At 49.3% G+C, this 19194-nt stretch overlaps 1 protein-coding gene across 2 annotated transcripts; it reads right to left on the minus strand.

The window, feature by feature from the left end:
- Positions 1-151: 151 nt before the first annotated feature.
- Sla2 (Src like adaptor 2) lies at positions 152-18905 on the minus strand. Of its 2 annotated transcripts, XM_042694363.1 has the most exons (9): positions 18592-18905; positions 16114-16169; positions 15445-15550; positions 10837-10936; positions 10130-10216; positions 9686-9789; positions 2638-2787; positions 1149-1281; positions 152-808 (listed from the first exon to the last, which is right to left on the minus strand). In XM_042694363.1, exons 3-9 carry the CDS (start codon positions 15536-15538, stop codon positions 661-663), a joined length of 816 nt encoding a protein of 271 aa, XP_042550297.1. In that variant the 5' UTR covers positions 15539-15550; positions 16114-16169; positions 18592-18905; the 3' UTR covers positions 152-660. The 2 variants fall into 2 exon arrangements, with proteins under 2 accessions (XP_042550297.1, XP_042550298.1); XM_042694364.1 differs by lacking the exon at positions 16114-16169.
- Between the last annotated feature and the right edge of the window lie 289 nt (positions 18906-19194).

Below are 19194 nucleotides of genomic sequence, written 5' to 3' on the forward strand. Positions count from 1 at the left end.
CCCACCCCCTTCTTCTTCCCTTCCTCCTTAGCAGCTGTAGCCAGGCTTTGTGGACATTAGGGATATGGGCTCTAGTTTTGGTCTTGGCATTATATGAAAAGGGTTTGCTACCTTCTGACACACATGCCAAGCACTGAGAAAGGGACCTGGCTCAAAAGTTGTCATTTTGTATTTGGCCACAAGATGGCAAAACTAGAGTAGTTGGAAGAGGTTAGCCAGGGCCGAAGGATAGGCCACAGTGAGAAACATGATCTGAGATCTGAGGCTGGCAGGAGAAGGCTACTGTAGGGAGCCATCAGCCGCTCTGATCGCCTTTCTCTTCTGAGACTTGTAGTTTTTGAAAATGATCTTTTTTTCCCTTGATGCTGTTGGTGGTTTCTACCATGTAGTATGGCAGTGGGCATACAGGATAGGATGTAGGATGGGATTCGGGAGACCAGGATTGAGGTGATGTCCCAATGGCAAATGGATTAGGTCAGACCCTAGACATTCCCTGGAGCCCTGGCTTTGAACTAGAGGTTACAGGCAGGGTCAAGGCTGGAGAGAAGGGGAGTGATTTCTTAGCACCAAGAGAGGAAGTAGCAAAAGTTCAGGTGGAGTCCTGGATGCAGCTGTGCCCTAGCCCTCTGCTCACCGTGCACAACATTGCCTCGGTGGTGCTCAGTCCTTTCCGCCTCTGATCTTGACCTTGGCATCATCCAAGGAAATGTCCTCAGACAGACGGATATAGGAGCTGAGGGACTCCCGGAGCCCCTCGCTGAGAAGAGACACCTCCCCTGAGGCAGGAGCTTCCAGGAACAGGAAGGAGCTGAGGACAAGGAAGAATCCGGGTGAGGGTGCCCTCTCTGTGCTCCCCATGCAGTTCACGCCTGCTGATAACTAAAAGGCTTTCCTCCCTGACAGATCAGCTTCCCATCTTCACCTCCTCATTCAGCACTCTGCCCCCATCCCCCAGCTTTCTTCCCACCCTAGTTGCGGGGCGGGGGAGGGGGGGTCTGTATCTGACGACACTGAATTCACAGCTGAATTCACTAAATGCATATAGAGCCTGCAGTGGGCTCTGAGTGCTCCCAGGTATCCCTCTGCGCCACAGACCTACTCAGTTCTTGAGTACTGCTCTGCCTTCGCGTCCCCACGGCTTTCCTCACCTGTCCAACTCTTTCCAGTTGAGCATTGTTCTCTGCACAGTCAGAGGTCGGGGCATGTCTTTGCCAGGGAGTAGGCCAGACTTCTGCAGGACACAGGGCTCTTTGAGGAGGCAGCAGATGTCATCCGCCAGCTCTAGGAAAGAGATTCAGCCTCTTGCCACTGCTGACACAAGCCCTGTGTCTTCAGGACCCCTGGTCCTGGCACCTTTCCATACAAGAGTGTGAGACCCAAGCTGTTCTCAAGGAGGCTGAGAGCAATCAGAGGTGGTTGGGATTGTTCTGGGAGACGAAGTTCACTATTCAGTTGTGGGGCTTGTACTCTGGGCCTGGGCGCTGTCCCTCAGCTCTACAGCTCAAAGCTAGTATCTACCACATGAGCCACAGCACCACTTCTGTGACTTAATTGGACATGAGTCTCATGGACTTTTCTGCCTGTGCTGGCTTCAAACTGAGAGTCTCAGATCTATTTCCTGAGTAGCTAGGATTACAGCCACCAGTGCCGGCTCATTGTGAACTTTGTTTTATTTCCGGCAGTATTGGGATTTGAACTCAATCTTCTTTTTTGGGTGGGCGGGGGCGGTCCATCGTGGGGCATGAACTCGGCCTGAGCACTGTCCCTCAGCTCAAGGCTAGCGCTCTATCAATTGAGCCACAGTGCCACTTAGGGTTTTCTGGTGGTTTATTGGAGATAAAGAGTTTCATGGACTTTCCTGCCTAGGCTGGCTTTGAACTGCGATCCTCATATCTCAGACTCCTGAGTAGCTAGGATTGCAGGAGTGAGCCACCGGCGCCCAGCTGAATTCAGAATCTTACACTTGCCATGCAGGCCCTTTATCTGGTTATTTTTGAGATAAGATCTCTCTTCCTGCCTTGGTGTATACCTGGATCACAGTCTGCCTATTTTTGGCTCTCTGTCGTAGCTGGGAAATGATGGGTGTGTACAACTTTGCCCAGCTCAGTTGAGAAGTGGGGAGGGCGTCCTCATGAACTTTTCTGCCTCAGCTGGCCTCAAACCACAATCCAACCAATCTCTGCTTCCCAAGTAGTTAATCTAGAGGTGTGAACGACCTGTGCCCAGCGGATTGAATTTGGGGTCCTCATTTCTAATTAGGAAAGGGAGGAAGAAAAAGAAGCCAAGAAATTCTCAGTGTTTTTGTGGAGCCTTGTCTGGCAGAAGCTTCTGCTCCCATTTCCCAAGAGAAGTTTCCCCTCTCACCCTGACGCTGAGCCTTGGTTACAGGCCAGGCAGCAGCTCAGCTGAGCTCTTAAGTGTGAAACTGCCTGCTGCTGGGCAAACCTCCCTGGTGAGCGCAGTAGTGGCTGTGCGCATGCCCCGGGGTGGGGTCTCCACTTGGGTCTCAGCACAGGGGCGGCATGAGGACAACGTGGGCTCCTCTTCAGTCTGTCTAGATAGCAAGCCAGCAGGTGAAGAGCATGATAGTATACCTTTAGCCCCCTTTCCATTTTCTATGGAGGCAGAAAATCATACCTGAATAATGGTCCACCAGGGCCTGGAGCGAGGGGAAGGTGAGGCGTGGTGAGATATACAGCCAGCCATTGTCAAGATGCTGGATCCTATAGTGTTTGATCCGGTCCCACGACGCAGGGCGGCTGAGTCGGACTGACAGGGAGTAACAGCCTAAAGAAGAAGAGGTCCACAGGTGTTTGGAGGTCTGCTAAGACTCCTCCCCCTCCCCACCCGCCACGCCCCACAACCAAGTTGGAGGTGGGGGCGGGCAGGGCAAGACAAAAACCTGAGCTTGTGGCCGTAAGAGGCATGTTCGTGATAGGTTATTGGGAGGGAAACGTCACCGCACAAAGCCCTTGGCTGGTTAGCACAGTGTGAGCCTTAAACATCGGCTCCTCACCTAACACTTAGGTGGCACAAGTGTTAGAATATGAAAATGTGCCAACTGATGGGGGACAAGTGGAGAAGTGACTGTGAGGCACTTCATAAATTTCGTGTAGCATGAATGAGTTAACATGCTACTACCTCGGAGCCACAAGAATGTCAACAGCACCAGGTGCTAGTGACTCATGCCTGTATTCCTAGCTACTCAGGAGGCTGAGATCTGAGGATTGCGATTTGAAGCCAGCCAAGGCAGGAAAGTCTGAGAATCTTTTTTTTTTGCCAGTCCTGGAGTTTGAACTCAGGGCCTGGGCACTGTCCCTGAGCTTCTTTTGCTCAAGGCTAGCACTCTACCACTTGAGCCACAGTGCCACTTCTGGCTTTTTCTGTTTATGTGGTACTGAGGAATCCAACCCATGCATGCTAGGCAAGCACTCTACCACTAGGCCACATTCTTAGCCCATCTGTGAGACTTAACTCCAACAAACTACTCAGAAAAAGCTGGAGCCAGTTGCTGGTGGCTCACACCTGAAATCCTAGCTACTCAGAAGGCTGAGATCTGAGGATTGCAGTTCAAAGCCAGCCTGGGTAGGAAAGTCTCCGTGAGACTCTTCAATTAACTAACAGAAAACTGGAAGTGGTGCTGTGGCTCAAATGGTAGTGTACTCACCTTGAGCTGAAGAGGCTCAGGGACAGCGCCCAGGCCCTGATTTCAAGCCCCAGTATGGGGGCAGAGGTGGTGGTGGTGGAAGTTCACAGCAACATTCTTTGCACAGCCCCTTTGTGTTCAGTAGAATAAGGGGCTACACATGCCCAGTGTGTGCAAGGCTCTGGGTACCTCGTACACCCAAAAAAGTGTGATAGATTATAGAATATAATACTCTATGATAGGCAGCAAAAATTAATAACCATTACCCATATAAATATGTCTTTAATGAGCAGAGCCAGGTGCCAGTGGCTCAGGCCTGTAATCCTAGCTACTCAGGAGGCTGAGGTTGAGTATCATGGTTCAAAGCCAGCCCAGGCAGGAAAGTCCATGAGACTCTTATATCCAATAAACCACTAGAAAACCAGAAGTGGCACTGTGGCTCAAGTGGTAGAGCACTCACCTTGAGCTGAAGAGCTGAGAGACAGCACCGAGGGCCAGAGTTCAAGCCTCACGACCGACAATAATTAATTAATTAATTAAATGAGCAGAAATAGAACTTACATTCAGCATTTTATTTAAGGGTCAAAGACAGCCAGGACTACATATGTCATACACAGCTTGTTCTGGTTAGGTGGAAAGCACACGGGGACTTGAATGGGCTTGCTGTAGAACAGTTATGCAAACTGGCTCAGGAGAGTGGGGTTATCAAACTCATCCCTCTTCAACTTTACCTGATGCACTAAAGACACAAGCAGGTGACAGAGTTTTTCCAGTTTGGCTTTTTTTTGGGGAGGGGGGGTCTGGTTGTGGGGCCTGAACTCTGGGGGGCCTGGGCACTGTCCCTCAAGGCTAACGCTCTACCATTTGAACCACAGCGCCACTTCCGGCTTTTTTCTTTTTGCTTATGTGGTGCTGAGGAATCGAACCCAGGGCCTCATACATGCAAGGCAAGCGCCCTACCACTGAGCTACCTTCCCAGCCCCATGGCTTTTTTAATTTTCTAAATCAACTTTATAATTTCTTGAAATTGAATGCCAGCTTCCTGCATGCTAGACATATATTCTACCACAAACCACATCCTAGCCCCTGAGGCATAATTTCCATATGCACACAAAGTACCTGGTTTGATGGGACTCACCAAAAAAATTAATTTTAGAAACTCAAAAATAACCAGCTAGAAGGAGAAAGTGCACAGTCAAGAGAAAGGATGGTGTGTGCAATATACCATCTCCAGGCACAGTCTTTGCAGCTGAGGCTGCATATGAGAACACTATATAAAGGCAAGGTGGATTTATTTCATTTTGTATGTGGTGTATCAGGGATGGACCCAGGGCCTGGCACATGCTCTACCATCGAGCTGTGTCTGCGTTCTGATTAGTTTTTTAAGCCAAATGGAAAGAGGATGCTGAATAAAATAGTCATCTATATACTATCATGATGTAATGGTGTACTTTGCTATTGTGTCTGTATGTGTGTCACGCACGTGTGAGCACACACCAATCAATATTGGAGCTTGAATTCAGGACCTTGTGCTCTTGCTCAGTTTTTTTCAAGCTCTACTACTTGAGCCTTGCCTTCAGTTCCAGCTTCTTTCTGGTTGACTCTTTTGCTCATGCAATGAAAAGCAGCAATATTTATGGAAGAAGGGGTGTCTTTGGGAATGATTGGATCTTGAGGGCTCTGATCTTACCAATGGATGTATCTATCCACTTAAGGACTCAGCTTAATAGGCTTTGGAGGAGGGGGAGGATTTTTTTTTTTTTTTTTGCCAGTCATGGGGCTTGAACTCTGGGCCTCGGCACTGCCCCTCAGCGCTTCAGCTCAAGCCTACCACTCTACCACTTGAGCCACAGCACCACTTCTGGCTTTTTCTGCTTATGTGGTGCTAAGGAATCAAACCCAGGGCCTCATGCATGCAAGGCAAGCACTCTACCACTGAGCCACCTTCCCAGCCATGAGGATCTTTGTTATAAAGACAAACTCATTGCTTTCTGACTCCCTTGAGGTAAGCAGCGTTTTTCCACCACCTGCTTTCACCATGACATGCCGCCTTTCCACAGGCTTGAAAGCAATCATGCCAAGTGACCACAGACCGAAACTTGGGATACTTTAGAGCCAAAATAAATCTTTCTCTTATGATTTGTTTCAGGAATGGCAAGCCAACTAATACATATCCCTCATACTCCCTTTAGCAGAAAAGGTCTCTTGGTTAACATTCAGACACCATCCAAGTGGTAGAGCACCAGCAGTGAGAACACATCCAGTGTGACCACTTCTCACCCCGCCTGAGCTAGTGACGACTTCTTTTGTGGCTTTCCACTTCCACCTGAGTACCCTTTTTTTTGTGGGGGGGGGTCCAGTCGTGGGGCCTGAACTCTGGGCCTGGGCACTGTCCCTCAGCTCTTCAGCTCAAGGCTAGCGCTCTACCACTTGAGCCACAGCACCATTTTGGCTTTTTTCTTTTTGCTTATGTGGTGCTGAGGAATTGAACCCAGGGCCTCATGCATGCAAGGCAAGTGCTCTACCACTGAGCCACCTTCCCAGCCCCTGACTTACTGTTTTTAGAGGAGGATAACAAAGAGCAAGAGGGGAATTTAATCAATTTATATTATACATACATATGGGAATACTACAATGAGGCTCTCTTGTATTTGACTTATTTTTCACTGCCCACCTCCAGCTGTGGCCAGGAGTTTGTCTTTCATACTATGTTTCTCTGTGTTTAGAAGAGTGTTTGGCACAGAATCAGCATGAAACATTTACTTATGACTGAATGAATAATTCTCTGAAAAACTTTCAGAACTGGGACTAGAAGCAGGTTGTGTGTGGATGTGTGTGCGCGTGCGCGCACGCACGCGCGTGCTCCTAATGGGGTTTGAACTCAGGACCTGGACACTGTCCCTGAGCTTTTGTGCAACTCTACTGCTTGATTCCCACCCAGCTCCACTTCTAGCTTTTTGCTGGTTAATTGTAACTAAGCATCTCATAGAGTTTCCTGCCTGAGTTGGCTTTGTACTGCATCCTCAGATCTGTTTCCTAAGTAGCTAGGATTACAGGTGTGAACCATACACACACACACACACACACACACACACACACACACACACACACACACACACACACATATCAAAACAAAAACTCTGGTTATGTACTGGTACTGGTATTTGAACTCGGGTTTGCTAGGTAAGCATTCTACCAGTTGAACACCACCCAGTTCTCTATAAGCACTTTTTTTTTTGCCGGTCCTGGGGCTTGAACTCAAGACCTGGGCACTGTCCCTGAGCTTCTTTTGCTCAAAGCTAGCACTCTACCACTTGAGCCACAGCACTACTTATGGCTTTTTCTGTTTATGTGGCCCTGAGGAATCGAACCCAGGGCTTCATTCATGCTAGGCAAGCACTCTACTACTAAGCCACATTCCCAGTCCCACTTTTTTTTTCTGGTCCTGGTCCTTGAACTCAGAGCCTGGGCCCTATCCCTGAGCTTTTGTGCTCAAAGCTAGTGCTGTAGTACTTGAGCCACTTCTGGCCCTTTTTTTTTTTTTTTTTTGGTAGTTTATTGGAGATAAGACTCTCATGGACTTTTCTGCCTGTGCTGGCTTCGAACTCCAGTCTTCAAATCTCAGCCTCCTGAATAGCTAGGAATATAGGTGTGAGCCACTGGCATCTGGCCCTATAGGACTGCTGTCTGTGAGCACAAAGGGTGTTGGGATTTCTTTGTGACAGGGTGGCCTCAAATTCATAATCCTCTAATGTCAGCTACAGCTAGAGGCATGTGCCACCTGGCTCAGCAGAATAGATTCTTGAAGATATTATCACTGCATTACTTGGAGCAAACCCACATCCAGTACCTGCTATCCCTGCCAGCCATGGGTACAAAAGGCCTGTCTGAAACCAGACACCTGGAGAAAGCAGCGTGTTATGGAGCACATAAGCTCAGCTTCCTGGTTAGGATTAGGGAGCTAGGAATGGTGGGAAGGCAACTTCAGCTGTCCCTGACAATCTGCACCTGTCTACCTAGCTCTTCATCCTTTCTAACACAGGAATATCTACCTGTTAAAATCATTAAGAATCTGCTGAGCAGATAAACACTGCCTTTCCTGGAGGGTGCTGAATGCTACCTTCTTTCCTTGTTTCTGGTGGTGGTTATAGGGATCTTAATCTCAGCAATCATAGGGGTCTTTGTGGGTCCTAAAGATCTTATGTATTCCTATCCACTTTCTCCAGTGTCACTCTACCAGCTTCCCCTTGTATTTATGCCTTCTTGTGAAGGGTTAAGGGGCACTGACGGCTGCTCACTGGACTCTTAGAACTGAACCAGACCAGAGAAGGGGTGGGAGTGGGGTAGCTGAGCACCGAGCACTTCCGGTGGTTTCTCCCCAGGCCCTGTGTCTTCTGCAGGGCCCCTGTTCCAGTGAGCACCGCCACAGTGGTTTCCTGTTTGCAGCTGCAGCACTGGGGCCTGCCTGTGCGTGGGTGTGAAGGTGGGGGTTGTACTGCTGCAAGGAAATTAGCAGGAGAGCCAGGGATCAGAAGAGCGATGAAGACATGCTAGATAAGGACAGAGAAGGAGACTGAGGTGGAGAACTAAGGACCTTTATAAAGGGCCATCACAGTCAGATAACACAGGGTGGACACAAGAAGCCTACCCTCACTCCTGGTGTTCCCTCCCAAGGCTGTCACTTGCATTATTGGCCCCTGAGGTCTTTCTTGGGTGCTTGCAGTGAGATGCACATTTCTATATACATCAGTGTCATGTGTGTCTTATAGAGGAAGGAATCATTGCTGATCAGGATAAGTTCCCAGTTAACAAAATGTTGTCTTAAGCCCAGAACCCACTACAGGCCAGTCCCTCACACTTTCGGAAGTGCAGATTATTGCACTATTGAAGGGCTATCATGGAAGCCACAGTGGACTATGCCAAGACAAGGTCCGTAATGTCTCCCATCACTACCCCAAGTTGTATTCTATTTGGCATTTGGACAACAGGCCCTATTATCAGTGCAACTCTCAAATAGAGCTGTTTTCCAAACTGTATGGCATGAACACTGGCATCTGGGGACCCTGGAGCTCCCTGAGAGCAAGAAATGTGCCCACTTCACTCACTGGAAACATGGTTACACAGAAGGCCTTTGGTCCTGTGATAAGAACTCAGGAAGCATTTCTTGAAAGAATGGGTATGGAAGCTCATGCCTGTAATCCTAGCTACTCAGGAGGCTGACATTGGAGGATTGTAGTTCAAAGCTGTCCCTGGCAGGAAATTCTATAGGACTAGTATCCAATTAACCACCAGAAAACTGGAAGTGGCACTGTGGCTTAAAGTGGTAGAGTGCCAGCCTTGAGCAAAAGAGCTCAAGGACAGTGCCCAGGCCCTGAGTTCAAGCTCCACAACCACCACTACCACCACCACCATCAACAACGCAGCGGCTATTACTAGCTATTTCATGATGAAAAGTCCCATGTTCAAAAGCTATTGGGAAAGCCCAATTAGTCAAAGTAAAGCCTGAGAAGTCCTGTGTTACTGCGAGACTTTTCTCAAAACAGGGTCTAATTTCCAACGTTCCCCCAAACTGCCCTTCCCCTGCCCTCTGTCTTCCAGAGAACACAAGAGACTCGCTGTACTGTAGCCTTTTCTTGGCCCTGAACACCCTGAATCCAACCAGCTCTCTGCTAAGTGATGGCTGTCTCTGCCACAGGGAGCAATCATGAGCTTCTTGGCCAGCATCCCAGGCCCTGGGCTCTAGCTTCACTTGGCTTCTCCTGAGCTCCTGTCCCATGGTGCAGTCCACTGGCCAACCCCAGCACCAGTGCACCGTGGGCTGTCTTGGAGACAGATTTCAAGTCCCAACCCATAGTCCTACCTCCATGAAGCCTGCAGTGATTGTCAGGTGGTGCCTCTCTGCCCTCCTAGCCCAACTCCATCTCCCCCAGGCCAGGCCAGGCTGGGCTCAGACAACCTTGGCTGACAAGAAGAGGGTCAGTATGTTCTCTGCAGGCTACTTTCTGACCTGGGCAGAGGATGAGAGGCGAGCTTACCCACCTTTCCTGGTCTGGCTCTCTCGGATAAGGAAGGCCCCTCCGGGGTTCCCAGGCAACAACAGCAGTTCCTCAGCTTTCTCCCTGCTCAGCCCCTCGAATAGCCACCTGGAGGAGTAAGGGATAGGGACACAGGTCAGCCTGGGTCAGGCTGGGGGTGGGGTGAACTGAAAGTTTACTGGAACCCCTCTACCTTTGGGTGATCTCAACAAGAATCCCCCAACTCGTTCTCTAGGCCTCATAATTGCTGTGCCATGGCCCCTCTGGTCAGAGCCTCAGGGGACAGGCTCATAGGGCCAGTTCAGCTTGTTTTGGTTTTGTTTTGTTTTTTCCTGGAGAACTCATTCCGCAGGGGCCCTACTACTGGCCAAAAACAAAACAATCTAAAACAATCTCACAAAAGAAACAGCAGGAAAGTCTCTGACAGTGGTATGGAATGCTCACTCACCCATGGGAGATTCTGGCCACATGCATGCTGGGAACATTATACTCTCTGCCTGAGAGCTCTGACAGCACTGTCCACCAATCTCCATTCCTGGGGAGAGAACCGAGAGGGCACCTCGTTCACACGTGTTGAGATACTGGGCTCCAATGGCTCACACTATAATCTTAGCTACTCAGGAGGCCAAGATCTGAGAATCTTGTTTTAAAGCTAGCCTTGGCAGAGAAATCTGAGTGAGTCTTACCTCCAGTTAACCAGCAAAAAGCTGGAACCAAAGGTATGTTTTAAGTGATGAAGCATCAGCCTTGGGTAAAAGAGCTGAGCAAGAGTACAAGGCTCAGCATGCAAAGCCCTGCTACTGGCATGTAAACACACAAAAAAATAAGTGCCAATGCCCTCCTTGTACAAACTTACACTAAATAAAAATGTGGAGAAAAAAAGTGCCAAGACCCTGGCAACCTGGGGATCCTGCAGCTTCCTGCCCCACTTGCTTCCAAAGCTTTCTTGGATTAGCCAGTCCAGCCCGTCCCCCGCCCCCCAAACCAGGCCCAGGTTGTGACAGATGGCATGATCCAAGGCTCTTTGTTAATAGGCCTTGACCCTTCGTCTTTCCCCATAGATATTAATCTGCCTAAAACTCATGATAGGGTTATGATCACATGTGAGTGGTTTCCCATTGGTGCCGCTCCAGGTGCCCAGGCCTGTGAACTTACTCAGAGATGATAGTCAGGGGCTCCCCTAGTCTCAGAGACAGTTCAGCCTGCCCACCTGCTGGGAACCTGTCCAGCGCCACCGCTGTGGCCTTGCTCCTCTCTGGATGGAGAGACAGAGACAATCATCCTTTTGGCCAGCTTTCCCTTGAAATGTGAGGGCCTGAGGAACCCAGCTCCCGTCACACTCTGTCATGGTGCCATGCTTGTAAGTGGTTCTGGGCTCTGAAGCTCTCCCAGCATGCTCTGCAGCACTTAAGATGACAGTGAGCTCTTGTGGTCCCTAGGGAAGCCTCAAGCTCATGTGACAAGAGGAGTGGGGCTTCTGGCCATGACTATGTACCTTTTTTTTTTTTTTTTTTTTTGGTCGTGGGGCTTGAACTCTGGGCCTGGGCGCTGTCCCTGTGCTCTTCAGCTCAAGGCTAAACTCTACCACTTGAGCCACAGCGCCACTTCCACTCTTCTGTGTGTTTATTAGAGATAAGAGTCCTACCTGGGCTGGCTTTGAACCGTGATCCTGATCTCAGCCTCCTGAGTAGCTAGGATTACAGGTGTGAGCCACCAGCACCCGGCTATGTACTTCATCAGGGAACCTGAAGAGATTTTGCTGCTTAGAAACAAAACCTGCAGCTGGGGCTGAGGGTATGGCTCAGAGGCACCATTTGGCTTGGTGTGCAAGTCCCTGGGTTCAAACCCCAGCACTGCAAAAGAAAGAAAACGAAAGAAAGAAAGAAAGAAAGAAAGAAAGAAAGAAAGAAAGAAAGAAAGAAAGAAAGAAAGAAAGAAAGAAAGAAAGAAAGAAGGAAAGAAAGAAAGAAAGAAAGAAAGAAAGAAAGAGAGAAAGAGAGATAGAGAAAAAGAAAAAGAGAAGGAAAGAAAAAGGAAGGAAGGAAGGAACGAACGAAGGAAGGAACGAAGGAAGGAACGAAGGAAGGAAGGAGACCTACATCTCTGTGCTGATGTCGAGTGTGGGCTTGAGCTCAGTCTCTGGGAAGCATTGGTAGACAAACACTCTGCGGTAGCTCTGGAGGCTGGAAAGGAACTGAGGAAAGGCCTGTCCTGGGCTTAGGTTCCCCAGTCAGTGGGGCTCTGGGATGGGCATGGAGTAGCACTAACACATATACTGCCAAGAGGCAGGACAACAGGACCCTGAAGGCTGAGGATGACTTTCCCTTCCCATCCTGCCCTTCACTTCTGGCCCTGGCTGCATGCACCTGGAAGAGCTGAGAGACTACAGATGGCAACAGTGTTGTAAATTCTAGTGCAGCTCACAAGTGGGTGTAGAGTGGTTTTCCCAGGGCCTCTGTCCAAGGCAGCAGCTAGAGCCCTGTGCTACCCCAAAAATGTAACACACTAGGTCCCTGTAACAGGCCTGGTCTAAAGGAAGTGTCCACTGAGGTGTGTGACACTGTCACAGGCCTGGTCTAAAGAAGTGCCCACTGAGGTGTGTGACACTGTCACAGTCCAGGCCTCCACCCCACTACCACACCTGTGAGTCCATCCTATCTGGGGTCACCATGTAGCCTCTTAGCTCTCACCACTGCACCAAGGTGGTCATCTCTAGGCATCCCCACTGTGCAGTGAGGGTTCAAGACCCTGACAGTGCCATGCCTCCCACCCCATCTCACAGGTGCAGGTGGGAGGAATAGGGCTGAGCAGTGGAAGCATCTCCCAGGACGGGATCTGCCTCCGTGGAGGCTCAGGGAGCCACTAGCCTGGGTTCCAGAGATAGCTGGAAACTAAGCTCCCCGCCATACCAGGAGCAGTCCTGAAGATGTGGTGGTTATGACAGCAGTTTCAAGGCTAGGCATCAGGTGGCAAGTAACTCTCTCAGCATAGGACTCATCTCTCCACCCTTCTCTCCCCCTACATCAGCCCACCTGGTCTAACAAGTTCTTCCTTCTGCCTGTAGGGCCTTCTGGGTCTAAAACTTCAGCCTGTGATGGCTGCTGAAAGCTACTTCAACTGCCTCCAGCCTCCCTTTCATTCCCCCTCAGTCTTTTTCAGTAAGAATTCCTGAAAGAGACCCTTAGCATATGGGTGCATTAAGCTATGTGAAGTAGGCAATGTCAACATAAGGCTCGTTTATCTTCTGGAAGCTCTTGAGCCAAGAGGAGTCTGGGATGCCCTCTAGATGGAGCTGGGCCCATAGAAGCCAGGGCAAGAGAAGCAGATAGATGAAGCCCCAAGGGCTGCTGGGGTAATACAGAGCTGAGGATCTCTGCTGTGGAAAAGTGAGGCTGATTCTGAAATGAGCCATTCCTATGCATCCTCTGGGCATCCAGGAGACTCCAAGGCAGGTGCTCCTCAGAGCACACTTTGCACTCAAGGCTGGCTGGCCAGGTGCAGAGCGATGCCTGATGCCCCATTGACCTATGCAAGCCTGGTAGAGGTCACTCTTCCATGAGGGTGGGATAAATGGTGTAGAAGGATTCCATCTCCTTCTGGAAACAATGATCTTGCACCCCTACAGGGGCAGGTCTCCTTCCAAAGTCCTCACCCAGCGAGGTGGGGGGGGGTGTTCACTCAGCATTTCCCTTCACTTCCTTGGGAGGCGGCTCTAGCTCATCCAACTGCACACCCTCAGAGTCCTTCACATGTGATCACCAAAGCTAACACATTTCTTTAGCTCCTGTCTCTGGGGCTCAATTGTCCCCAAAGATCAGGATTGAGCTCATCTTGTCCACTGCTGTGTCCTCAGCTCTGGTCACATGACCCTGCACATGGCAGAGCCTTCATAGGCTTCAGGAGGAAGCAAGGTGGATATGGATGAATGGTTGTGGGGAGGGATGGGTGCTGCAGCTACAACAGCACAGAATCACTGAGAGACCAGGAGGAGGAGACAGAAGGGCTTTCCTCGGACCTCTGGGATGCCTCCAGTCACTACCCTGAGCAGCCCTGGACACAGCAGCCTGGGGACACAGCCAATAGCGAGGTTCAGAAGAAACCAAGTAGAGGCTGTGTGGCTTCCATACAACTAACAACTGTCTAGATGTTGCTATGAAGATGTTTTGAGATGATATTAACCATAAATTCTTTTTCAGAAATTTCAAACTTCATAAAAAGATAAAGACTTGTTTCAAAAATGGTTTGGAGCCAGGCCCTGGTGGACCATGCCTGTAATCCTAGCAACTCAGGAGGCTGAGATCTGAAGAGATTGTAGTTCAAAACTAGACCAGGCAGGAAAGTTTGTGAGACTCTTATCCCCAATAAACTGCTCAGAAAAAGCCAGCAGTGGATCTGTGGATTAAGTGGTAGAGCATTAGCTTTGAGCAAAAGAAGCTCAGGGCTGGGAATGTGGCTTACTGGTAGAGTGCTTGCCTAGCATTCAGGAAGCCCTGGGTTCATTCCTCAGTGCCACATAAGCAGAAAAAGCAGGAAGTGGCACTGTGGTGCAAGTGGTAGAGTGCTAACCTTGAGCTGAAGAGCTGAGGAACAGCGCCCAAGCCCAGAGTTCAGGCCCCATGACTGACAATAAATAAATAAACAGGCCAGAGCCTGGCGCTGGTGGCTCACGCCTGTAATCCTAGCTACTCAGGAGGCTGAGATCTGAGGATCGCAGTTCAAAGCCAGCACGGGCAGGAAAGACCGTGAGACTCCTATCTCCAATAAACCACCAGAAAACCAGAAGTGGCACTGTAGCTCAAGTGGTAGAGCGCTCGCCTTGAGCTGAAGAGCTGAGGGACAGCGCCCAGGCCCAGAGTTCAAGCCCCATGACCGACAAAAAAAAAAAAAAAAAAAAAAAAAAACAGGCCAGGCACTGGTGGCTCACACTTATAATCCTAGCTACTCAGGAGGTTGAGATATGAGGATGGAAGTTCAAATCCAGCCTAGGCAGGAAAGTCCACGAGACTCTTATCTCCAATAAACCACTCAGAAAACCAGAAATGGCACTGTGGCTCAAGTGGTAGAGTGCTCACCTTGAGCTGAAGAGCTTAGAGACAGTGCCCAGGCTTAGAGTTCAAGCTGCACAACTGACCAAAATTAAATAAATAATGATAAACAAATAAATAAATGGTTTGGTTAAAAACAAACAATTTGAGAAGAGAATGTCAGAACAGGTGAAACTAATAGGTACTTGGTATACCTATATGAATAAGTCAACATGAAACCCCCTTGACAACCAATTGATACTACTAATAATAGTAATAATAATTTTTCCAGAATGCATTTCTCTTCCTGTGAGAGGAAAGCACAGGCCTTTTTTTTGTGTGTGTTTACAACATGCATATAATGTACTTTGATCAAATTTACTCCATCTACTCAACTTCCAAGAAGTTGGGATTAGAGGTGTGTGAACCATCCCTGGCACTCATTCATTTGTTCGTTTCTTTATTGATGCTAAGGATCAAACTAGGGCCTTGTAGATGTAAGGCTAGACTCTCCCACTGAGTCACATACTTGGCCCTCCTATTTTCCCTTTTGTTTGCTTGTTAAATGTCCAAGCTCTATGGGAGCATGGATCCCTTTGTCAGGCTCACTAGGAAAGGCTAGGTATTCAGTAGGTTCATTGGTGCCTGCTGCTGTGATGGGGATGCTGGTTTGAGGGCTCAGAGGCAGTGAAGTCTGGGCCAAGGAAGAGCCTAGCTGCCGGGGGTCCCTGGGGCCTACCTGCTTGCAAGGGTACAGGTCGCTGGCCTTGTACAGAAGGATGTGAGCTTGGGTTTGGCAGGGGTTTTCCTTTGCTGGGCAGACTTCCCATCATTCTCAGAAGACTCTGAAAGCACAGCAGAGACATCTGATTGAGATGCCACCATGGAGACAGAGTGACAGGGATTAACACCCCCTCCTGTCAGGACCAATCCCCAGGCCTCCTTCCAACTCTGAAACTGTCTTCCCTATGCTGCAGTGCCGCTCCAGTTATCTCTGGGCTTTTATCCTTTTCCATGGCTGGCCTGCTTTTCTTCTGCTTTGGATCTGCCTGAATGCTCCCCGCCCTGAGCTTTCTTACTCAAGGTTGATGCACTACCATTTGAATCACAGCTCCATTTCTGGCTTTTTTGGTGCCTAATTGGAATGGACTTTCTTACCCAGACTGGCTTTGAACCTTGATCCTCAGCTTATAGCCTCTTGAATGGCTAGGATTACAGTCATGAGCCACCAGTGCCTAGCTTGTGGCCCCTTTAAACATACCAAGCATCATGGCTGAAGTATGGCTGAGGCTGAGGGCAAAGGGAAGCTGAGGCTTGGGCCCAGAGTCGCAATGAGCAGAGGTGACACTGACACCCTGTTGCTGGTATCCCAAGGAAGAGGAAATCTTCTGACACCGTAGTGACTTACAAGGCTCTGGGGGACAGGATGTGGTCCACTCCCTTTTTGATGCCTCTGTTTCTTACCTGAAAAATAGAGATAAGGACTCCAACATTAGGTCTTAAAAAGCTGTCTTACCCACATTTCATTCCTCTTACCTTCACTGCTTTCCAGGCTCTCCTTTCTCATTTGATCCCTGTTTACTTTCTTGTACTTATTTCTTCAGGCTCTGTTTTGTTTTGAAATGAAAGCTTGTTATTTGGCACAGGCTTGTCTTGAACTCCAGGCTCGTGATTCTCCCTCTTCAATCTCCTCAGTAGGTGGGTCTGTGGGCTTGCTGCCGTGCTGGGTTCAGTGTTTATTGTGTGGCCACTCTACAGATTCTGGTCTCTTTCCTTGGCACTAAGCGGAGCCCCCACAGAAGGGCAACCACATGTTAGAGCTGCAGATGAAAGCTCTTGGCATAGGATCTTATCCTTAGAACAATTTAATCCCAAGGTTTACTATATGTAAGTGTTGGAGTTGGGGCTGGGCTCTCTATTTCTTTTCAGATCATCTCATTTTTCTAGTAAAAACAAGGCTGTTGTTTCATTTGGCTGCTCCTTTGTGGTAAGTACCTGCCTATGTCTCAGGATTGGGGTGCAGGAGCTCTGGGAATGGTGGGAGGACATAGTGGCTCCTTGCCAGAACTGCATACAGCCTGGATATGGCTGGTGTCCATCGGTACCATGGAGTATCCGAGGCCTCCTGGGCCACAGTCCCCCCTGAAGAGTGGCAATTCTCTCCCCTCACTGCCTTCACATATCATCAGTGGATACGAACACTTGTCTGAGGATACCTCTGCATAGACACTCAGTGCTCATAGCACAGAGCTCTTCTACACGGGGCCTAATGGGTCCATCCAGGAAAATACCTCTGACAGCTACTTTCTGTGTAGACTCTGGGGATCCTACAGTGTTGTTGTGTGAGGTGGTGCTGCTGCCTCCTGAATGCTCAGATTCTTCCTCATGGGGCACCTTCAGTTCAGGTGGTGCCTAGCTCTGAGGTCCCTAGTCTTGCCTCTTAGGCATGAGGCACAGCCTAAGAACTAGGCCATCCACCTGCCTTGGGTGGCATGGGTGATGAACTCAAGACCAATTTGGTTGTAGCCACATGGTGTCAGGCCAGTGTATGAGCCTGCTAAGTCTCATCTGTAAAGCAGGGATGGCACAGACACCACAAGATGAGGGGAGAAAAGTAGCAGCTTGGCATTGGTGAATGTTAGAATGACAGGTTCCTAACCCTTTCCCTTCCTTCAGCAAGGCCACAGCCATCAACTGTAATAACCTAAGAAATTTCTGCTCTGCAAATGCAGCTGCAGGATGGGTACACATACCCAGGGCCTTATGGGAGTCTCCTTGCACTTGCTAGAGCCAGAAAAATGGCCCTGTGCAAAATGAGTACTAGCCAGTAGCAGGAAAGCTTAAAGGAGATGCTGGCCTCAACACTACAGGAGAGGAGAGAACTAAGCCATTACACACACATAGCTGAGCAAACTACATGGGAGGGTGTGTGTAGGATTCTGGGCCAGTGGGTGGAGGGAGAGTTGGCCTGAGGCAGTACACTCTGCCCAGGCTGTTTTGATTGCTTTCATGCTTCCATCTGGATGCAGGGACGGAGGCTCTGTTCTGTGACAGGCGGCCTGTGCTGCTGATGCTTCCATCTGGATGCAGGGATCGAGCTCTGTTCTGTGACAGGAGGCCTGTGCTGCTGAAGGTGCTTCTCTGGAGCTAGTGAAGGCCTTTTTTTTTTTTTAAGCTAGGAACTTAAGACAGGGTCCCACTTTGCTACTGCCCAGCCTCCTCTGCTTCTCAGCTGAAAACCTCACCCTTGTGAGAGGAACTGCAGACCTACAGCTGACAGTGTCTTTGGGGAGGGAAAGTCAGAGCCCTGCCATTCAGTGACCTAGAATGACAGTGACACAGAGGGGCCAACAGTCACACAGCAGTGTAGAGCTGAAAAGGGACAAGGATAGGTGTGAAGGCACTGGAGGGATGGCTACAAGTCTTCAGGAGGCAGTTAAGAGTGTGGGGTAGATAGATGGCTTTGGTTCCTCTGGGATTCCAGAAGCTACTTTTTGGTGGGGAGGGGGGGCAAGGGGAAGGGGAATGGCATCATGGGGCTTGTACTCAGGGCCTGTGCACGGTCCCTAAGCTTTTTGGTCATGGCTAGTGCTCTACCACTTTGAGCCACATAGCCACTTCCTGATTTTTGGTGGTTAATTAGAGATAAGAGCCTCATGGACTTTCTTGGCGAGCTTCAAACCATGATCCTCAGATCTTAGTTTCCTGATTAGCTAGGATTACAGATGTGAGCCACTGGCACCTGGTTCAAAAGTGACCTCTTATAGCTTATATAATCACTGTCTTTCTGGAACCTGGAACTGTAAATAATAATAGGCCACCCCAGTATCAGACGGAATTGCCCTCCCTCTTCTTGCAAAGGAGAAAATAGAGCATGAGTACTCACTGGTTTATTGCCATTAGAAGCTTATGGAAGGTGTCCAGGCAGTTCAAATACTTCAGCCCCAAGGTTCTGCATGCCATTCAACCACCTTGGGTCCCAGGACACCCACAACTCTCTCAGCCTGGAGGTTCTTCTAGTGACTCAGTGTTGGCTTGGGAGCTCAACTCCTCTAGTGGTCAGCTGTCTGGACACCAGGGTGGGCTATGAAGTCTTCCTCAGGGACCCTGGATCAGGCAGCCCTCCCCAGCACAGCCAGGCCAAGGGAGGAGACAGGGCTCAGCTCTGTACAGACCCAGGTGCAGGTTGTCTTAGCTCCAGCTCTTCTCTGCAGACTCTGTGGTTCTTACCAAGTTTCCGCTGACAGCACCACACACCATGGAGGAACCACTTGCCTGAGTTCCTGGTTCTAGGCGAATAGCTACTACCTCATACTTTCTTTTTGCCCATTATGCTGTGGGGACTTAACCCAGGGGTTTACATCTCTCACATTGAATTATACCACAGCTCATGACAAAGTATATAGAAGTTTATGCAAACATGTTGTGTGTAATCTAAATTGTGACATACTTGCATCAGGTTTTTTTTTTTTTTTAACGGAATGGAAAT

This window comes from Dipodomys spectabilis, unplaced genomic scaffold (assembly GCF_019054845.1).
Source record: "Dipodomys spectabilis isolate Male_0828 unplaced genomic scaffold, ASM1905484v1 ptg000175l, whole genome shotgun sequence".
Classification (NCBI taxonomy): Eukaryota; Metazoa; Chordata; class Mammalia; order Rodentia; family Heteromyidae; genus Dipodomys; species Dipodomys spectabilis.

Bases quoted from the DNA above. Each gene is read 5' to 3' on its own strand.
- Sla2 (XM_042694364.1), bottom strand. From the start codon at position 15,538: ATGATGGGAAGTCTGCCCAGCAAAGGAAAACCCCTGCCAAACCCAAGC. The intron at 10,217-10,836 runs GTAAGTTCACAG...TTCTCTCCCCAG, and splicing joins CCCCTGACTATCATCTCTGA to GAATGGAGATTGGTGGACAG. The intron at 809-1,148 runs GTGAGGAAAGCC...CCTTGTCCTCAG, and splicing joins AACTGGAAAGAGTTGGACAG to CTCCTTCCTGTTCCTGGAAG.